The sequence below is a fragment of the Pinus tabuliformis genome, chromosome 8 (assembly GCF_031772625.1).
Source record: "Pinus tabuliformis cultivar Carrire ecotype Pingquan chromosome 8, CPIR1, whole genome shotgun sequence".
Taxonomy (NCBI): Eukaryota; Viridiplantae; Streptophyta; class Pinopsida; order Pinales; family Pinaceae; genus Pinus; species Pinus tabuliformis.
Window position 1 is genome coordinate 1,362,684,397 of NC_142294.1, and position 20,630 is coordinate 1,362,705,026.

At 36.3% G+C, this 20,630-nt stretch overlaps 1 protein-coding gene across 1 annotated transcript in view; it reads right to left on the bottom strand.

The window, feature by feature from the left end:
* Positions 1–9,205: 9,205 nt before the first annotated feature.
* LOC149240554 (tryptophan synthase alpha chain-like) overlaps positions 9,206–20,630 on the bottom strand; it is a 241,107-nt gene continuing 229,682 nt past the window's right edge. The window contains exons 7-9 of the mRNA XM_089373754.1: positions 18,639–18,716; positions 10,475–10,534; positions 9,206–9,510 (exon numbers count right to left, since the gene is read on the bottom strand). Of these exons, the coding sequence (XP_089229880.1) occupies positions 9,376–9,510; positions 10,475–10,534; positions 18,639–18,716 (273 nt within the window). The 3' untranslated portion in view covers positions 9,206–9,375. The remainder of the gene's footprint in view (positions 9,511–10,474; positions 10,535–18,638; positions 18,717–20,630) is intronic.

Below are 20,630 nucleotides of genomic sequence, written 5' to 3' on the forward strand. Positions count from 1 at the left end.
TGGATGTGCCTAGTTCAGATATGTAGGCAACCAGACTCTTATTTATGGATTCCCTGATCAGCAGTTTTGCTCTGATTTCTCCCTTCTTATACTTGTGTTTAACAGCAACAGAGGCATTTGATGGAGGTTCTTGAATCTTCCCTGTCACATGATCTAGGAGATCATGATCTTCTAATTTGAGATCTAATAACATCTTCCAGGCATGGAAGTCATCACTTCCAGTCAGCTTGTCATTCTCCCTGAATTCAAGCTTAGAGGAATCCATTTCCTTCGATGATGATTGCTATAGATAGAGTTTGTCTTCACCTCAGCTCTGATACCATGTAAAGTTTTGTAGATGTTCTATGCTAAGAGCAATTTCACTTTTCTCACAGCAATCATACAAGTAGATAAGAAAAATGCAGATAGAACATATAAGCAGATCTTACAGAAGACAAATTAGAAACAAGAAAAATGTATGTGTTTGTTTCGGCGGTCAACAGGATGCTTCAACCAGCAAAGTCTCCTTTGGTCAGCCAGCCCAGCATGTGTCACAACAACCCTCCAACCAGTAGATGAGTCAACCCAAGTCAGTTCTACAAAAGTCAACGCTGTCCTGAAAAGTCAACGCAGGGGCAGCAAGCTAAAAGTCAACGCAGCAGCAAAACGGTCAACCCTTTGACCTCGATTTTTGTGCCAGGTAGTATGGCCTTCAAAAATCGAACCTCCCACAAGTTTTCAGCTTGTTTGGACCAAGCGTTGACCAAAGTCAACGCTGGTCAAACTTCTACAAAACCCTAGCAGCAGAAAAATCCTCTTCGTCCTTCCCACGTGTGGCTGAAATTCGTCCTCCAGGTAGCTCGTACTTTTTAGGATGAGAGAGGAAGATGTGAGTTGTGTTGTGATCAAATTCTCTCCAACTTTTCCTGTATATATATATCCATCAATGAGGGTGTGTGACACATATGTTGGGCATGTGAGCCTACATTACAAAACTGGCTGACCTTTGCACATATAATTTATTAAGAATAATAAATTCAAAATATAAGTTCTGCTCATCGGATTAAGACTATTTTTATATGGATTTTACACCTCTCAGAAAGAGGAATCCAACAAAAATATTAGCCTCTTAATCTGAGCATCAGAACATGGAGTTTGGACCTAGTTGTCCAAATTTAACATCATGATATTCATCTGATTCCAGGAAGTGTTCCTCCAAACATCAGGCCGTACAGATATCCATATGTCCAAAAAAGTGAAATCGAACGTATGGTTGCAGAAATGCTAGAGGCTGGTATAATTCAACCGAGTCAAAGTTCTTTCTCAGCTCCAGTAGTATTGGTGCTCAAGAAGGATGGATCATGGCGCATGTGTCCAGATTATAGGGAGCTCAACAAACTCACTATTAAAGATAAGTTCCCCATTCCTGTCATTGATGAATTACTGGATGAATTGCATGGATCAATTTACTTCACCAAGTTGGATCTTCGTTCGGGATATCATCAAATCAGAATGAAGATTGAAGACATTCCGAAAACGGCATTTAGAACTCATGAGGGTCATTATGAATTTTTGGTCATGCCTTTTGGCCTTACCAATGCACCTTCAACATTTCAAGGTTTGATGAATTCAATTTTCAAACCATTCCTTAGAAAATTTGTGTTAGTATTTTTTGATGATATACTAATCTACAGCAAGTCTTGGAAGGATCATGTTGAACATGTTGACAAGGTGCTACAACTATTGGAGGAGAAACAATTATATGCAAAAAGATCCAAATGTTTCTTTGGAGTCCAGGAGGTGGAATATTTGGGTCATATTGTATCTCATGAAGGAGTTAAGGTAGACCCTAGCAAAATTAAAGCCATTAAGGAATGGAAAATCCCCACATCCATAAAGCATCTGCGAGGATTTCTTGGGTTGACAGGGTATTATCGCAAGTTTGTTAAGAATTATGGGAGAATAGCAGCACCTCTAACAACATTATTGAAGAAAGATTCATTTTCATGGACTCCGGAAGCAACAAAGGCCTTTAAACATCTTAAAGAGGCAATGTGCCAAGCACCGGTCTTAGCTACACCGGACTTCACAAAAACCTTTATTGTGGAATGTGATGCTTCAGGAAATGGAATTGGTGTTGTTCTAATGCAAGATGAAAGACCCATTGCTTTTGAAAGTCGTCCAATCAAGGGAAAGTTTTTAAGCAAAGCTATTTATGAGAAGGAAATGTTGGCAATACTCCATGCACTTAAGAAATGGCGACCCTACCTAATGGGAAGACACTTCAAGGTAAAAACGGATCATGATAGCCTTAAATACTTTTTAGAACAAAGATTATCCTCTGAAGAGCAACAAAAGTGGGTCACAAAGATGTTGGGTTATGACTTTGAAATCATCTACAAAAAAGGGAAGCAAAATGTGGTGGCAGATGCACTCTCAAGAAAGGATGAGGATATGGAAGCATTGTTGTGTGCCATTTCTATTATCCAACCAGATTGGATAAACGAAGCAAAGGAGGAATGGAAGAATGATGAAGAAGTGTGGGCACTTATTCGAAAGCTACAACAAGATTCCAGTACTTCTGATACATTTAGCTGGAAAAATGATTCGTTATGGTACAAAGATCGCTTATACCTCTGTAAGAATTCCCAGCTAAAACAAAAGATTCTTATGGAATTGCACACTTCTCCCTTAGGAGGGCACTCAGGATTTTTAAAAACTTACCACAGGGTTAAGAAGGAATTTTTTTGGGATGGCCTTAAATCAGATATTCAAAAGTTTGTGGCGGAATGTTTGGTTTGCCAACAAAATAAAGTTGAAACAATTAAGACACCGGGTCTATTACAACCTTTATCCATTCCAAGCCAACGTTGGGAGGAGGTTTCAATGGATTTTATCACAGGTTTACCCAAGTCTGAGGGAAAGAGTGTCATCATGGTGGTAGTTGACAGACTTACCAAGTATGCACACTTTTGTGCATTATCACATCCATTTAAAGCCAGTACAGTTTCTACTGCATTTATGGAAACAGTTCAAAAGCTACATGGAAACCCAAAGATTATTGTAAGTGACAGAGATCCCATTTTCACTGGAAATTTTTGGACAGAATTATTTTCTTGTCTTGGTACTCAGTTAGCTCATAGCTCATCTTATCATCCTCAATCTGATGGGCAAACTGAGATAGTAAACAAATGTTTGGAAGGATATCTTCGTTGCTTTGTATCTGATAAACAGACACAATGGGTCAAATGGTTGCCTCTGGCTGAATGGTGGTATAACACTTCCTTCCATACAGCAACAAAAATGACCCCATTTATGGCACTTTATGGGTATCAACCACCATCAATCACATCATATTTAAGAGAAAATTCTAAGGTTCAGGCAGTGGAACATCACATCGAACATCAACAACAAGTCCTCCAACTCTTAAAGGATAACCTCGTGTTGGCACAAAATAGAATGAAACAACAGGCAGATCAACATCGCAGTGAAAGAAGTTTTGATGTAGGTGATTGGGTATTCCTACGGCTACAACCATATAAGCAAATGTCCCTAAAGCAAGCTAAGAAGGATAATAAATTATCACCAAAGTATTATGGTCCGTACAAGGTGTTGGAAAAGATTGGTACTATGGCATACAAATTGGAGCTTCCTGCAGCTTCTCGATTGCACCCAGTTTTCCATGTTTCATGTTTAAAGAAGGTTATAGGCGACAAGCTCCCAGTTCAAACAATATTGCCAGAACTTGACGAGGAAGGAAAAATTATATTGGAACCGGAAGCAGTCACAGAAACAAGAACTCGACAGCTACGAAATCGATCAATTTCAGAGTATCTTATCAAGTGGAAGAACTTATCCGCTGAAGATTCCACATGGGAGGATGAGAATTTTATGCAGAAGTATCCAGAACTGCTCAAGCGTTGAGGACAACACTTTTTTGAAGGAGAGGGGCATGTTGGGTCCCTATAATACTAGTGATTACCCCATTACTATTGTAGTTATACCCCTTATTTATATTGTTGTGCCCCTATTACCCCCATATTGTTATTTCTGTGCCCCATAGAATCCCTCTATTATTATTTTTGTGGCTTTATATTATTATTGTTAGGTCGGCTGGATTATATTGTGACTCCTTAGACGCCTATATATAGAAAGGAGGTTTTGTCATTTGTATCATCCAAGAATTGTTCATTTATGTAATGTAAAGGAGGTTGCCCCCTCGAAGAGGCTGAATTCTAAGGCGTGGATCTCTCTTTTCTATCTTTTTGTGAGGTGGTTTCATAACAACATGTCACTTGAGGAGATCATTTAATTCAACTTGAAGCCGACTTGCAAGGAGTTGCTTGTGCTTGTCTTGGAGGGTCTTTTGACTCTTTGAATGACTCATACAAAAAATGTAACATACCCAAGAAGGGTCCTTCATACATGACATTGACTCAATTTGACTTTATGATGAATCCTAAGGACTCACAATGGGAGTTACACCAAAAATAAATTCCTTGCTCCTGAAACCCATGAGACAAGCATTACAATAATAATTTTATTTTTCTTCTTTACATCAATTACATAAAATCATAATTACATGTCATTATGAAGGTCGAACCTAGTTACTTTTTTTTAATTCAGTTCCTCCTAAGGTGATGAAAGAAATTCTACTGTTGGAATGTAAAGAGTCGGGGGATTGCCCATATCACTCATGATTATGAATTGATTAGTGAAGATATGAGGTGGGTCCTTACTCCTAGAAGATACACGAGTAAGCGACTACATTTTATGTATTCTATGGATTGACATGAACAAATGGCTAACCTATTACCACTGATTTTCAAAGACAAGCAGGTCAAAAAATTACAATGCCTTCTCCTCATTGGAGGACATTAAACACATGCTTCATAATCAAAGGTTTTGTTTAGACAATTTGGATTCTTGTTTGGCTCATGTAAAAGGATTTCTTGTGAGTGACTCAGCCTCTGGTGATCTTACGGACCCCGCGGATGATAGTGCGCAAGCGCCGACTACTATACCTTCTTCTGATCATGAATATAGATGCATGGTTTTGCAATCAATTTTGGCATGCGAACTAAAACGTATGGCCTCTTCGAGGGGTTCCCAATTATATTTTGGTTGAGAAGTACCTTGTTTTGGAGCATATTTCTGGTTGGCAATCCAATTTAGTATATCATTGTGGATGGATGGTGTTATCGATGTATCTTGTGTTTTATGGTTGGATGTCATATCTTGTTGTTTCTCTGGGCTATGAATTGGGGAATTGAGATTATGGCTCCAATAGTTGTGTTTCTAACACACCTATGCTTTACATTCAATTGCATATGGATACATGTGTTTATTTGGATAGCCTTCTCTTCATGCAGGCTCCTATGTGTTGTGAATCTCTCGGTGGTTGATCCCCCTTTGGTCTAGATGAATTATGGCTTATTCTTGCTTGGTCTAAGGACCACTGGAATTGTTGCTATTTTTTTAGCGATTGATTTGTTCTTGTGGGTGCCTATACATTATGAATTTCTCGGCGGTGGATCTTTTTGTGGCTCTGGGAACATTATGGAAACTTCCTCTTTATTCTGATGACCAATGACACTATGGTTATTTGGTTTATTCTCTGAATTGTGAAAATATATGGTTATGGAGATACGCTTAGGTTCGGTAGATGATGTTAGGTGTTGTTTTCAATTTATGCTTGATTATGTTTCTTCCTGTCAATGGAGAAGGGTGATATTTTATGTGCAATACTAGCACTATGTTTTGAAACTTTGCTTATGTATCTATGATGGGACTGGATAGGTGTGTGGTGTTGTGTGTTGTTAAACTGAAGAGAGCAATACTCCTCCGCGTCTTTGTTATATGGGGGTATTTGGGATCTTTCTCTTTCTTACATATTTCTAGGCAAGATCTAAAAAAAAACTTTGTAACCCTTTTTTGTTAATGAAATCCAACAATTTCAATTTTATATATATATGAGTTAGCTAAAAAGGCTAAAAGGCTAAGATGCTAAAAGGCTTTTGAATGGTTTTGGATTTGTTCATCACTTGTAGAGTGTAGGTGACACCATTTTGTTCTATTTTCAAATTGACTTAATCCCTTGAGAAGTCCATTCTGATTCTGAAAGCTAGATAATTTATCACCTATCCCTAATTTTAACTAGAAACCCTTTTTTTTCAAGGAATTAACTAGCAAACTTATGTGTATGTGAATTTATGAAGAATATCCATTGAATGATATGTTGCATTTTCCATGTTTCTACCTTTGGGTAGAAATATAGGGAAAGTTGTTATGAAAGCATGTTACAAATCCAATAAAATTATGCAATGTAGCAATGGTGATCTATCATAATGTTATGTCAGTGACGTGAGCTAGCAAGAGTATGTTTCAAACGTAGAATGAAATACAAGTAATTAGTCATGCATAAGAAAATTGTAAGCAAGCAACCTAGTCAAAATCCATGTGTCTGTATATTTGCCTTTACCCTTCTTCCTTTAGTGTTTCACCTAGCACACCACTATGGATCGTAGTATTGAAGATGAATTCATCAAAGGTGGACTTCTTCATGTCTTTAACTAAAATCTAGACTCTTTTAGCAAACCCTTTCTCACAAAAAATATAAGCTACTATTCTAAGAGCACCTTGATCTCATTTACAATTGAGTCAATATAATCAACAAGCCTACAATTACTATATCTCTATCTACCTTAACAAGCATTTGGAATGTTTGTGGCACATAAAGAATGACATACAAAAGACCTCTTTTCAAGGCAATTTTCTTTCCCTATCTTTTCCATTTTAATTTTTTTGAGTTAGTTTGGATGTTACTTAGGACACACTTATGTCGCAAAAAATAAGTTCATAATAAGTTCTCAAGTCAGGTCCCAAGAACTAAAATTATTAATTAGTACAGGGGTAGCTATTATAAAGGTAGATAATCAATGATGATCAAGATGATGGTTACTACCAACAAAGAAGAGCTTTGGTCTATCGAAACTTAAGAAAATTAATAAGGAATTCATTGCTTCCTTTTAACAATGTGTTTTATGGTCGAAATAATTGAAGAGAAACTTTCCTGGATGTTTTTTTACTTTCATGATTATTTATGAGCCATGATTAACAAGAGGTTTACAAATATTTTGAAATTAAAACCTAATGTTTGCATCAACAAACCATTTTAAGGTAAAGTGTTTCTCATCCTTCACTTTTTTAGAATTTTGAAAATTACACATTATTTTTTACTATGAGTAATTAGTAGATAATATTGATCAATAAGTAGATAATATAAAATTAATTAACAATTAATATATAATTCATTCCTAATTTATAAGTACAAGGTTTACATGAGAGTTATATTAAATAATCAAGGGTTGTATAATTATAAAGGTTAAGTTTATTTTTATATAGGGTTAAAGGTTATATTAAAAGTTCCAAGGATGGTCTCTGTTATTAAGGTCAATACCACAAAAGTTATTAGCAGGTTTCACCTTGAAAGATTATAGATTACAAGCTAGAGGTTTTAACTAAGTTATAAATAAAGCGGTGAGTATTAGAGGTTAGTGGTTGGGGAATGGTTAATAAGTCAGTGGTTATATAATAATTGATGTGTTAATACTTAGAAGTTTGAGATTAGTAATTAAGATTAGAGATGTTTATCAAAGATTGGAAATTAGTGAATTAGAAATGTGGATTAATAGATTAGTTATTAATTTGTTATTTGATTAGAGGTTATTAAAATATTATTAGTTATTAGAGTTAAGGAATTTCTCAATTTGTTAGTTGATTGGAGGTTAATGAAATATTATTAGTTATTAAATTTAATTAATCAATGAATAATTAGAACATAAAAATTTAAAAGCTAGTTGATCACTGTTTGCAGTTAGCAATGATAGGAAAGAATTAGATGGCACACATTAATAGTTAAAAGTTTTGAATTTGTGAACATGAGCTAATAGGTTAGTTTTAAGAATTTATCTTACATGCCTGACTTGGTTGTTTGGAACATGAATTTATCTTGCATGCCTGACTTGGTTGTTTGGAACATGAATTTATCTTGCATGCCTGACTTGGTTGTTTGGATCATGAGTTTATCTTGCATACCTGATTTGTTTGTTTGGATTATGTTTTAGCATACCTGATTTGTTTGTTTGGATTATGTTTTAGCGATTTCAATGTACATTTATGATTTCATCTATTTCACTAGATATTCTTACCTTAATTGCAGATTTTGGAATGTTTTGGAAATTTAATGAATATGAACAAAGGCAACAACTATTTGACTTTACTCATGTCCTTCCCAAAACCTACAATTACTCAGATGATTTTACTAATGCCATTCATCAACTCTCATAGACCCACATATTCATAAATAAAATGGAATTACATAATCAATTAATTAGATATTTTAATGGAAATGAAACTAAAAAAAATTATTAGATAGCCTGTTTTGCTAAGACAACCAAAACCTAAAACATTGAATATGTGAGGAGAAGCAGGAATGAGCTTAAAATAAAATAAGCATGCAATTATATTCAATTAGAAGTTTCGAAGCGTAGTGTCCACATTAATTTATTTTGCAATCTACTGAGATTTGAATGGATTTGCAGTTTGATTGAATTGCAAATGCTCAAGTAGAGTAAGTTGCAATCGTGGTGGGTTTCGTTGCTTTTGTTTCAGGGATGCAACCTGTGTGAAGATATTATCCGCAGATTAAACCATTGAACAACGATGAAATCTTCTACACCTGATTAAACTGACACAGGCATTGTCATTGCCAGCCTTGTAAATAAGTGTTGTGTAGTTCGTTTGCAGATTCGATTTGTTGACATTATCCATCAAAGCACGTGCCATCATATTCTGAAAATTAAATTATTTGTTTTACGCTGGCTTAATTGCGATCGGTAAATCATAAATCTGGCTATGTGCACTTAAAATATAACGAAAATCTGTTTCATTCTGACAAAAATGGTTGTGAATTAACAGAACTCTGTATTAATGCAGATCACCGAATCACTAGAGAATATTGCTATCAAATCTAATGCTTTACTGAGAAACATGATGTCAATCAGGATATCAGAGTAAGCTGTCGTTTGTATCATAAAACTCTTTAGGCAGACTGCTAAACACACCCAGCTAGCATGACAAAATTAGGCCAACACATTTTTACATTAAATGAGGACAAATTAATCACAGAGAGACCACAAAATCTCCCTGAAAGCAAGAACGAAAAGAGTGTCAAGTTCAACCACCTACTTTCTTGTTCGTATTGACAACACCAGTCCAACATCTTATAAACATAGTGCTCGAATGTGGAGGGTAAACATTCAATAAGATGGGAGGCATTTCAGAAGTAGCAAGCATCCCAGGAATCTAGGAAACATATTCTTGCCATACAATTGACTAAGGAATTGCAGCCCTAAGATTTCGAGTAAGGGTCTCAAGATGCTCAAGTCCTTCTTCCGGTGACTTTGCTTCTCCAAGCAACTTCACCATTGCACTGCCCACAATCACTCCATCTGCTCCCCATTGTGCAATCTGTAACAGCATGTAAACAAAGGCAAGCATCAATTCAAAAACCCCTGCTTATCATGTTTATTAGTATTTAGTTCCCACTGATGGTGCTCCTCTCTAATGTCTCATGTAATTCGATTACTCTTGCAGACTATATATTTTCACACATTATCTCAAAATAAATATTTGTTGACATATTTCCTGTGGTATAGTAATTAATTGTATCTGGACTGGGTTTCTTCATTTCCAAAAGAAATTCCTTAAAGTTCACTAGATAGATGTCACCAATTCCTTGAGATTGAAAACATAGATATTAGATAGAAGTATAATCACCAAATGATTTTAAACCTGTTTGGGGAATACAAACTAGCACCCCCGGGGATGCACCCTCTGTCCCTCAAAGGCAAGTCAGTAACCTCAAAAGAAGGGGCATCCATACTAAAACGCTTCAAAAAGAAGAAGAAAATAATCGCAATGACAGAGAAAAAGCTTAGTAACACCCTCAAAAATCCTAGTGCACTCTATGCAACCCATTCAAACAATTAAAACAGAACCTATTTCAATTTTTTAACTAGATTATATTTTAGCAGCCAATTTCAAGTTTGGACAGCAGCATGTGTTCTCTTTGCGGATTGGACATCTGGGCTTTGTCCATAGGTGGTTTTAACAGTAATAAAGCATGTGTTTTCATCAGGGGAAGACTTTGGCCCGTTTTACAGCGTGAACTCTTTGCCAATAACTTCTATAAATGGTTACTTTCATTATGATTACATCCATATTTCTTGGAGTAGCTAAAGCACGCTCTTTGTTTTGTAGGTTCACAAGTTGCACGGGTGTATCACACTCTAAATCCTCCTAACCTATTACGAATTGTCTACATTCAACATAAATATAACTAACATCAGAAATCAATGAAATCACAGTTTTGCTAGCATACAATGAATCAAAACCTATACTTTATGGTATTAATGCATTTAGGAAAACGAACCTGAGCCACGTGCTCTGGCTTGGATATACCAAATCCAACAGCCACTGGTTTAGTTGTAGCCTGTAAGACACAGGATTAATCATCAAAACAAAAAAATGTAGTCAGGTCAAATCTTAATCAACATTCTCCATGTCTTTAATATTAGACATCATGTGACCAAGTCAAGCATACATAAGTTTACATCCTAACGATATCAACAGCAATTATTCACGAGTCTTGAACATTAAAAGAATCACATTATTGTTCAAACCAAGACAACTTAAGGAAAATAGAGTGATAAGGGCAAAACCAAGTCAGGGTCCTGCTATGATAAAGTCAATGAATATGTTATCCCTACAATATTTTCATTTATAGATATATTATGATTAAACCAAGAGCAGGAAGGCACAGTTCACATATATTAACCAAAAGCAAGGAACCAGACATTGAGAGATGATGATAAAGGTGTTCCATGGATACAATGTTGGGCTAATGCAATTAACTGAATTACTGTTGCAAACACAAATCCTCAAAGATAATCGAGATAAATCACAGAAATCCAAAAAGAACAAAGAATTTATACCTTGTAGATGGTAATGAAATCAATGTGTCCCTCTAATGTTCTGACTGAAGGTACTTAGAAACTTATTTGAAACTTGAAATGGTAATGGAGACGGACACGGTGTAGAGATTTAGAAATACATGTAACTGTAAACGAGATGTGGAATAGAATCTTCTTATTAATTGGAGTGATTGATCCATTAAGTTTGATATGTTTTTATTTGTGGACATAAGTACGAGTTTTGGAAACCGGTATACCATGGAATTGTAACCCCTCACAAAATTTTGAAAACATTGTACTCAAAATAGACAAAACAAAAATACAAATATTTCAAAAATTAGTTTTTGTAAACAACATAAAGTTGCAAATTTGAATAAAATGATCAAGAAAACTAGAATGTTTTTTGGCTTATTTCATCATTTTTTTATTTTATTTTTTTTATGTGTCATTAGGCATTTGTGTGCTTTCTGCAAGTCCTATGCCCCTTTTAAGTGCTTTTGTTGTCCCAGAATGCACCCTGTTTGGGCTGAAACGTTTTAGAAACATGGGCCAGTATTTCAGGGCACGTTTACAAATCACTACACCTTCCCGAAACATTTTGGCCCTTTTCAAAAATGCATTTCAACATTTCCAGCCTAGAAACATGGGGGGATTGTTTCCTGCAAGTTAGATTCATATGGCTTGGTAGTTGGTCTACTAAATTATTTTAATTATTAACGATTAACACGTAACTGTAATAATGATCACTTAACAATAACATGACCTTCATGACACTTTACTAAACATTGAGTGCTAATATTATTGGACTCTTAATATTCTGTTATGTAAAAATTAATTAGTCTGTAATTATTAGTTAACTAAGGGCTCATTCACCAAGAGGCACCCAAGGCAGTATTTAAGCCAGGGGCCTCCCACAATTGTATCCGTCATTCAATAATTAATAAATATATCTATACATGTTTCTGTTAAAGAGTTTGCACCAGACATTTTGAGTACAACCCACCTCGTTTAGGTCGATGAATTCTCGTGGACCACACCCCTATGGTTAATCATCTATCTCCTTTCTGGACGGAAATGAATCAATTCTTTGGACCATGAATCTCCGACCCAACTTATTCCTTTTTGATTCCTTTCCTATCTCTTTCTCTTGCCCCTCTGAATGCGGGCCAGACCTCTGAATGTGTTGGTCCGAAGGAGACAAATTCATGACTCGGTGAAGCAAGGGGCTGTATCGTGTCACCTTAAGTCTGTGTTGTGTCTAGGCCTGAACCTTGAAAAGGGAGCCTGCCTGTATAATAAAGAAAGCTAAATTGGGTCAAAGCTCTGGGTCAAAAGAAAGGGCAGATCGGGACAATGTATGCCAAAGGGAATTCAAATAAAAAAAAGGGAAGAGAAAAAAAAGAGCGTCCATCGTCTAATGGATAGGACAGAGGTCTTCTAAACCTTTGGTATAGGTTCAAATCCTATTGGACGTAATACTCTTCAATTGTTATAAATTGTTGTGCGCTTTAGGTGGTATCAGAGCCTATCATTCCTCGGTTGGTAAATCGTTGTCTCCTGGCACCCATCGTCCTCATATTAGTCCCCCATTGTGCCCCTTCACTGTGTCCCTGCAAATCTGCTGCCCTACACTCCCATTTCCATCGTTTCGTCCTGCGTCTGTAATGTTCTGCCATCTCTGTTGGTAAAGCGGTCGCACCACATCTTTGTTCCTGGTAGCTTCCAAACAGATAGTTGACTCACCTCATCGTACCACCATCTTCGGCTGCGCTTCCACCATTCCTACTTGAGCCCCGATCCTACGTGTTCTGCTTAACCTTCCGTGTGGGTTGTTTTCACTGTTGTCATTCATCGTGACCCATCACTCCATCCACCGTCGACGTTTCATCACTATCCACTTCCGCTTAATAAGTTATTAATATATATTTATATAATTATATAATTAAAGTTATATAGTTATATAATAATATAATTATAATTTAATTATATAATTTAAGATAGAACAAAAACAAATCTTAAATAATAATAATAATAATAGGATTTTTTTTAATTAAAAAAAAAAATAGGATCAAGTTAAGAAAAGTTAAGATGGATAAGTATACTCCACCGCATACCCGATCAATGGCTTCATCAATGTCGATGGCCAATTTCAATAAAAGTTTGATAGATCTGGAAACTAAGGTGACCGGACATGGCGAACAAATCGAGGTGCTCCAAGATACATCAAAGAGAATATAGAGTCAGCGTGAGCAAAACCATAATGAATTTAAAAGAGATCGTGCAATCCTTTCAAATACAATGAATCTAAATCATAGTCAAGCAGTGGTGATGTTGACCCGTGTTTGTGACAAGTTGAAGATTACACTTGATCAAATACCCCAAAATAATGAAGCTACTCAACATCTCAATTACCCAAATTCGTCAAACTCATCATACTCACATGAGAAACTCGAGTCTCCAAAAGCATCGACCATATCCTATCAACAAAATAGTAACACGAATTTTCAAAATATGCAGCTTTGGAATCAATTCTCAAATATGCAGCTTGCAAATCAATACCCTCTTTACTCCAACAGTGGTGACATATCAACGAAGAGAAAAACTTGAACTCTCCAAATTTGACGGTAATGAGAAGTGCAATGTTGCATGGTTCAATAAAACAGAAGAATATTTTGAGATTTACGGTATTGACAAGGATGACAAAAAGATCAGGGATGCATCCATGCAAATGGAAGGCAAAGCATATAATTGGTATATGTGGTGGAAAAAGACGACAATTGCTATCAGCTGGAGGAAATTCAAAAATGCATTCTTTAAAAGATTTCAAGGTGTCAAGGAAGAAGAGTTATTCTCAGCACTTACTAGACTGCAACAAAAAGGAGATGTGGACAAATACACTCGAGAATGGGAAACTTTAGCTGCACAACTATCTGGATTATCATAAACTTGTCTCATTCAATCATACACCACGGGGCCTAAACCCCATCTCCAAACTGAACTTGAACTTCAGGACATCACTTCTATAGAAGTAGCAAGACAAAAGGAAAATGTTGTTGAAAAGACACACGAAAAGATGCAGTGGCCAAAAGTTGAAAGAGTATATTCGAGACAAAGATTTTCCCAAGTTGTGAACACAGATAACACAAAATATGTTCCACCTCATCTTCGTGAAGGAGAGAAAACTAACTTGGAAATGAAAAAAATGAAAGAGGGCGGGCACAAACGTTGTGGTGAAAAATGGGATCCTAAACATAGGTGTGCTAAAGAAAAAGAGACCAAAAACTTGTATAAATGTGAAGCAACTAATGATTCAGAGAATGATGAATCAGAGACAGAGGAAATCGAAGTGTCTCTAGAATTCTCTCCAAAACTAGATAACGAGAATATTCCGCAAGTATCATTATTAGCCATGACAGGTATATCGCAGCCCCAAACATTAAAGTCAAAAGGACATACCAAGAAGAGAAATGTAATGGTTCTGATCAATACCAGTAACACCCACAACTTTTTGGACTCTACTATGGCGAAAAAAACTCAACATTTTCACATTTCCCATGTTCAACATGAAGGTTATGGTCGCTGATGGTAAGAAAATTGAAAAACTTGGGAAGAGCCATAAAGTCAAATTACAAATTCAAGATTATAATCTAGATTCTCCATTCTACATTGTACCATTAGGAGGAGTGGATGTGGTCCTAAGTACCCAATGGCTTCAAACCCTAGGCAAGTACTCTACCAACCATCAAAAGCAATTTATAAAATTTAAATGGGAAGGGCATAAATACAAGTCATGTGGGTTCCAGCCACCTGAGAATCAAATTGTATCATCATCCTATATGATGAAAATGATTCAGAAGGGAGCACAGGCTTATGTAATACAGTGTCATCAATTAGAAATGTTAACTTCAAATCTGGTCAACGAAGAAGCACCAGAAGTCCAAGAGGTAATTCAAAAGCACAAAAAAGTCTTCCAAGATCTTCCAATGAAGACGCCTCTTAAAAGAGAAATCGAGCATACAATAGAAGTCAAAGCAGGATCAAATCCCACCAACATCAAACCATATCGATATCCACACCATCAAAAAACTGAAATTGAGAGATTAGTCCAAGACCTTTTAAAGTGTGGCATCATCACAAAAAGTAGAAGTCAGTATGTTGCTCCAGTTATGTTAGTTCAAAAGAAAGATGGATCATTCAGACTATGCATCGATTATCGAGGACTAAATAAAATAACAATTAAAACAAGTTTCCAATTCCTTTTATCGATGAAATTTTGGATGAACTACATGTCGCTAAATACTTCTCAAAATTTGACTTAAGGTCAGGGTATTACCAAATCAGAATAAGGTTGGAAGACATAGTAAAAACGACGTTCTGAACTATTCTGCATCTTTCTAACCAACTCGGCATCTGCATACGCAGTTGTATGAACTCATATAGGCTATTTGGCACTCCTAAGTAGACTGACTCGGCCTTGGTAAGTGAGCATGCTATTGAAGAAATTGCTAAGGCTATTCGACATTTGCCTCTCTGCCCTAGCACGCTAAATTGGAATCTCTTCTTACTAATTGCTAAGCTAAAACACACGTCTCTAGTGTGTAATGATGTGATTACAAAGTCTATGCCCTTCCTCTATATAGAATCAAACTAGCTCCTCAACTCAAGCAAACTGCCTCACAGAAATCAAGTCGAATTGGTTATTGGAACTCAAGTCAAACTGGCTCCTTGAACTCAAGTCAAACTAGCTCACTAGACTCAAGTAGAACTAAGATTAGATCTCCATGCATCGCTGAGTTTGATTTACTATTTTTTACTATAGTAAAACTAGAGAATTTTCCTAAGTCAAAACTATAAGAAAGTATAACTATGCCTTAGCTTCACTCATGGGTTTCGCTACCAAATTTAGCACACTTCTAAATTTAGAAGAACCCTTCCATCTCCAACTTCAATTAACAAGATGGACCAAAGTGCCTGCTCCATCTGACAAAGCTATAGGAATAGGGATCAAGATCAAGTTCCAAGAGTTAAGACTGAGCTTGAATGCGAGGAATGACAAGGTTTTGAGAGCTAGAATGGTGTTCAATTTCATTGTAAATGGGTGCAATTTCAATAGAACCTGACACCCTCATCAAGTTAGCCTCATAGAAGATCATAGTTTTTTATCCTCATCCATGTGATCATTGTGGAAATATATTCATCTTCTCACCTAACAAGGGGTGAACGATATAAGTGATTGATAGTGAGGCTTATAGTTTTGAATCCCTATCAATCAAGCATGTACAAGAAATCTTAATCCATAGCTAGAACCAAAGCCTCAATCCTTAGCCAGAATCAGAGTTGTAGCCAGAGTCATAGCCATAAGAATGATTCAGTTTGTGGTCATCTTCAAACCAACATAAGTTTGCGATCATCTTCAAATCACCACTTGCGAGCACTTCCAATTAGCAAAAGACATCAACTTCCAACTAAATCAGGAAATGTTCCAGGAACTGCTAAACCTTAGGCCATGTTCCACAGTGTGCAGTGATCTTCAAGTCGCCATTTGCGAGCACTTCTAGTTAGCAAAAGCCATCAATATCCTACTAAATCAGGAATTGTTCCTAGATGTGTTGGGTTTTAGAATCAAGTTCTAGAGTTGTTGGTCAGCCTTAAACCATTATTTAATAGAGAACTTCGGCTTCTGCTAGCAATTGGATTTGTGGTCAACCTAAAACCACCATATTCAAAGAGCTCATTCAACCATTAGCAAATGTCTTGATCTCTCTGCTTAGTCCCAAAAGAACCCCTTAGAATTGAGGTAGCAAAAGTTGGACAACTTATCTGTTAGGATTATGGTGTGGAATATGCACTATCATCGAGAGTTTGAGAGACCTTGGAAGCTAAATCCAAAAGTTGTCAACATTGTATTTATATCTATATCATTCTAATGAAATGACATTGACACCTATCTTTCACTACAGTGTATTTCAACACTTTTCAACAAGCGTGGATTGTTGATTATAGATCTACTCAACATATGACCAAACATGGGCACCTTCACTTCAAATAGAGATGGCAGCACAATCGAAAGAGAGCAATATTGGTCACAATTTAGCAATACACAAGGCGTGGTGATGTCATCATTGATACAACTAATTTTGGAGTCGTTTTTCATGTTTGTGTTGGACCAGATCTTTCTTTCTATAATATTACACATACCAATACAATGATGGAATTTCTGATCAGATCGATGAGTTGTAAAGAAAATGAATGATATTTCAAAGTGGTTGCCTCTAAACATTATGACCAATAATATAACATGTGCACACTTGAAAAGACTCCTTCCAAAGTAAGAAAAGGGTTTATTCCTAGGGTGGTCAATATCAATGCCACTAGTATGTTATGGAACTAGCATCTCAGTCCTACCAACTGCAGTTCTTTGTGACATATCAGCTGTCTTCTTACTGTTGACGACCTTCAACAGATCGAACCACCGAGTGGCGTTTGTGAAGCATGTGTAATGGGGAAACATCATTAACAGTAATTTCCTGAGGACAAAGCATGACGAACTTCTAAGACTCTTGATCTGATTTCTAGTAATATCTTCTATTCGGGAGAGAACAACTTCCTCACATTTATTGATGATTTTTCCCACTTTCCTTGGGCATACACCATTACAATATAAGGATGAAGTGTTTGGAAAGTTCTAGGAATTCAAATCTCATGGAAATAGGCATCTCAAGACTGATGGCAAAGGCGAATATATCAGCAATGTGTTCCAGATATTTCTCATATATGAGAGCATTTCTTGGCAGGGAACCGTTCCTTACACTCCACAGCTTGCTGCATGTTTCACTCCAAGAAAATGAAGCTGTCATTCTGGGGAGCAATGCTTGTTTCTGCAGCACATATCATCAATAGAACACCTACCCATGTTGTCATAGGCATCACTCCTTACAAGAAATGGTATGGCAGCAAACCTTCTATTTCACATTTCACAATTTTTGGATCTAGTGCATGGGCCCATGCTCCCAATGAAAGGAGAGCACATCAACATCTCCAGACTCCTACAAGACTTTAGTTGGCCACTGACAACAATTCAATGTTATTGTCATTATCCATGATAGGAGACTTCATCATTTTGATCTTTGTGTCTAAGGCATGGTTGATTATTTCATTATGCAATGTCAATAAAGACACCTTCAATTTTCTTTTGTATCATGGCCACAATCCCCTCATTAATTCTGTAGATTTTTATTATGTGCCTACGCTAACTTCTTCATGAAAACATCCAATAACAAGATGGTCCAATCAGATCAAGAAGAAGGTCGCAATCCAAGTAGATTGTCAGGTAAAACATGAAAAAAACCAAATTAATCCATTCAAACCAATGGTTGAAACATGAAAATTTTCAATTAAACAAAAAAACTGCATTTTATTCCATAATTAGTAACATCAAATTTCTTTGAAATTTGATTGGTAAAAGGAAAGTTCAATGCTAATAAGTTTTACCTTATGTTAAATGTCATAGGATATCTTTGAGTTATACAAGATGACAAATTAATCCAAATAAAATGTTCAGATAAGAAACCACAAATACCTCAAAGGTAGATATTTTGTTGATTGGAAAAGAGAAGGAATAACCTTTTTAATTTCTTGAAGAAGAAACTCAACACGTGATTCTATTGAAGCACGGGCACCAGTCACACCAGTTATGCTCACCTACAGAAAAGCAATCACAGATATGTGACATTGGATACTAGAACATTTATCACAATATTCTACCTACAAAATCAAAAAAGAATTAACCATGTTGGTTCTCACTCTAATTCCCTATGAATGCAGCTTAAGTTTACAATTTAAAAGCACAATGTACCACCTATCTTAGAGAAGCGTGACGAAAGAGAAAGCAACCTAGATCAATTGAATACTAAACAACAATGACATTAACAAATTTGCTATGTAGTGAAGGGCAAAAGAACACCTTCATTTCATACTAACATTTTTTTGCTCTCACTAACAAGACTATAAATAGAGCTATAAGACCTCCATTTACACAAAAGATGGTCTATAGTTAATTGTAATTTATAGAAATTACATTAAACAACGAACTTAGAAAAGCCTCAAAACACTACAGAAAACATAACATGGAAAGAACGATGAATCAAACACGAGGTAACAGCACAATAAGATAAACTCTAAATCAGTGTTGATAATATCGCCGAAATATCGGTGATATTCAGAAATATCGGCGATATTCAGAAATATCGCAATATTTTCGGCGAGCCGAAATATCGCCGACAAAATATCGCGATATTTTCGGCGATATTTTATATCGCGATATTTCCGAAATATCGCCGATATTTCCGAAAATATCGCGCGACGATCGAAAATATCGCCCAGTGACTGTAAAAAATTTCCGCATGGCCATAAAAATCCAATTTTGGTTTTTTTCATATCATTTTCATTTTTGATTGCTGGAGAAGGAAGGGGAGAGCTATGTGGTTGCTGCCAAGGAGGGTTTGAGCATTCTAGGCCCTAGTATTGATATGCTATTCATGGTAATGTTAAATTCTTAAAGTAAAAGTGACATTCTCCTTAATCTTCATTTTCATCATTTTACTTAAATTTTTAACATTACCATGAAATGACTCAAGATGTTTGAGAGTGGTTCCGGCCTCATTGGATTTCATATGGAGAAAGTAGAATTTTAGATTTCATTCAAAATGCAGCAGACTTATCAGTTTTTTAGGATTTCAGGATTGGGAGATTGTAATGTTTCCAGGTGACACCACCTGCCCAGGCTACCCTTGCCACCAGTAGAGGACGTGGTCTACCTCCTATAGCTCCTACTTCTAGTTCTTCAGCTTCTAGAGCATAGCAAACTCCACTGCCAACTCCACCAGCACCAGCATCTACATCTAGAGGGAAAGGGAAAGCTGTGGCATTTTCTCGCAAGAGGGGCAGAGGAAATCAATAGGATTAGACTTTAGTATTTTCTTATGTGCTTGTAAGTTGTACATGAACAATGAACATTGAATATTCAAGAATCAAGACCAAGCATATCACATTCTAATTTCTAAATAGTAAATAGTAAATTTTGATTCTATTTATTTTTTTAAAGTGAACTATGAACTTTGAGAAGTAATTATATTTTAATTTGATTAGATAAGCTGCAACCTGCAATTTAATATGGATAAAAAAACTATATTTCAGTATATATATATATATATATATATATATATATATATATATAAAACGTGTCCCACGTGTCTTGTTTCCAGGTCGTTGTGTTTCGTATTGAATACTCGTATTTACGTGTCCTCCGTGTCTCGTGTCCTTGTGTCATGTGACTTAGATTAGACAATATTGATGTATTGTCTCCGTGGAGGGTGGAGTTTGAGGAGCTCCTCTTGGAGGAGTCACCTTCATGGTTAGAGCCAGTGGTAGATGATCCATTAGAGCAGGGGCAGCAAGAGGAGGACTCGGAGTCAGAGGAGCAACAGCACTCAGAGGAGGAGCAGGAGGAGGAGGAGGACACTGCGAGAGCATCAGCATCAACACCATCTGCTATAGATATAGGAGAGCATAGCCCCATACCTAGCACTCATTATTTGACATTAGGTGCAGAGGCAC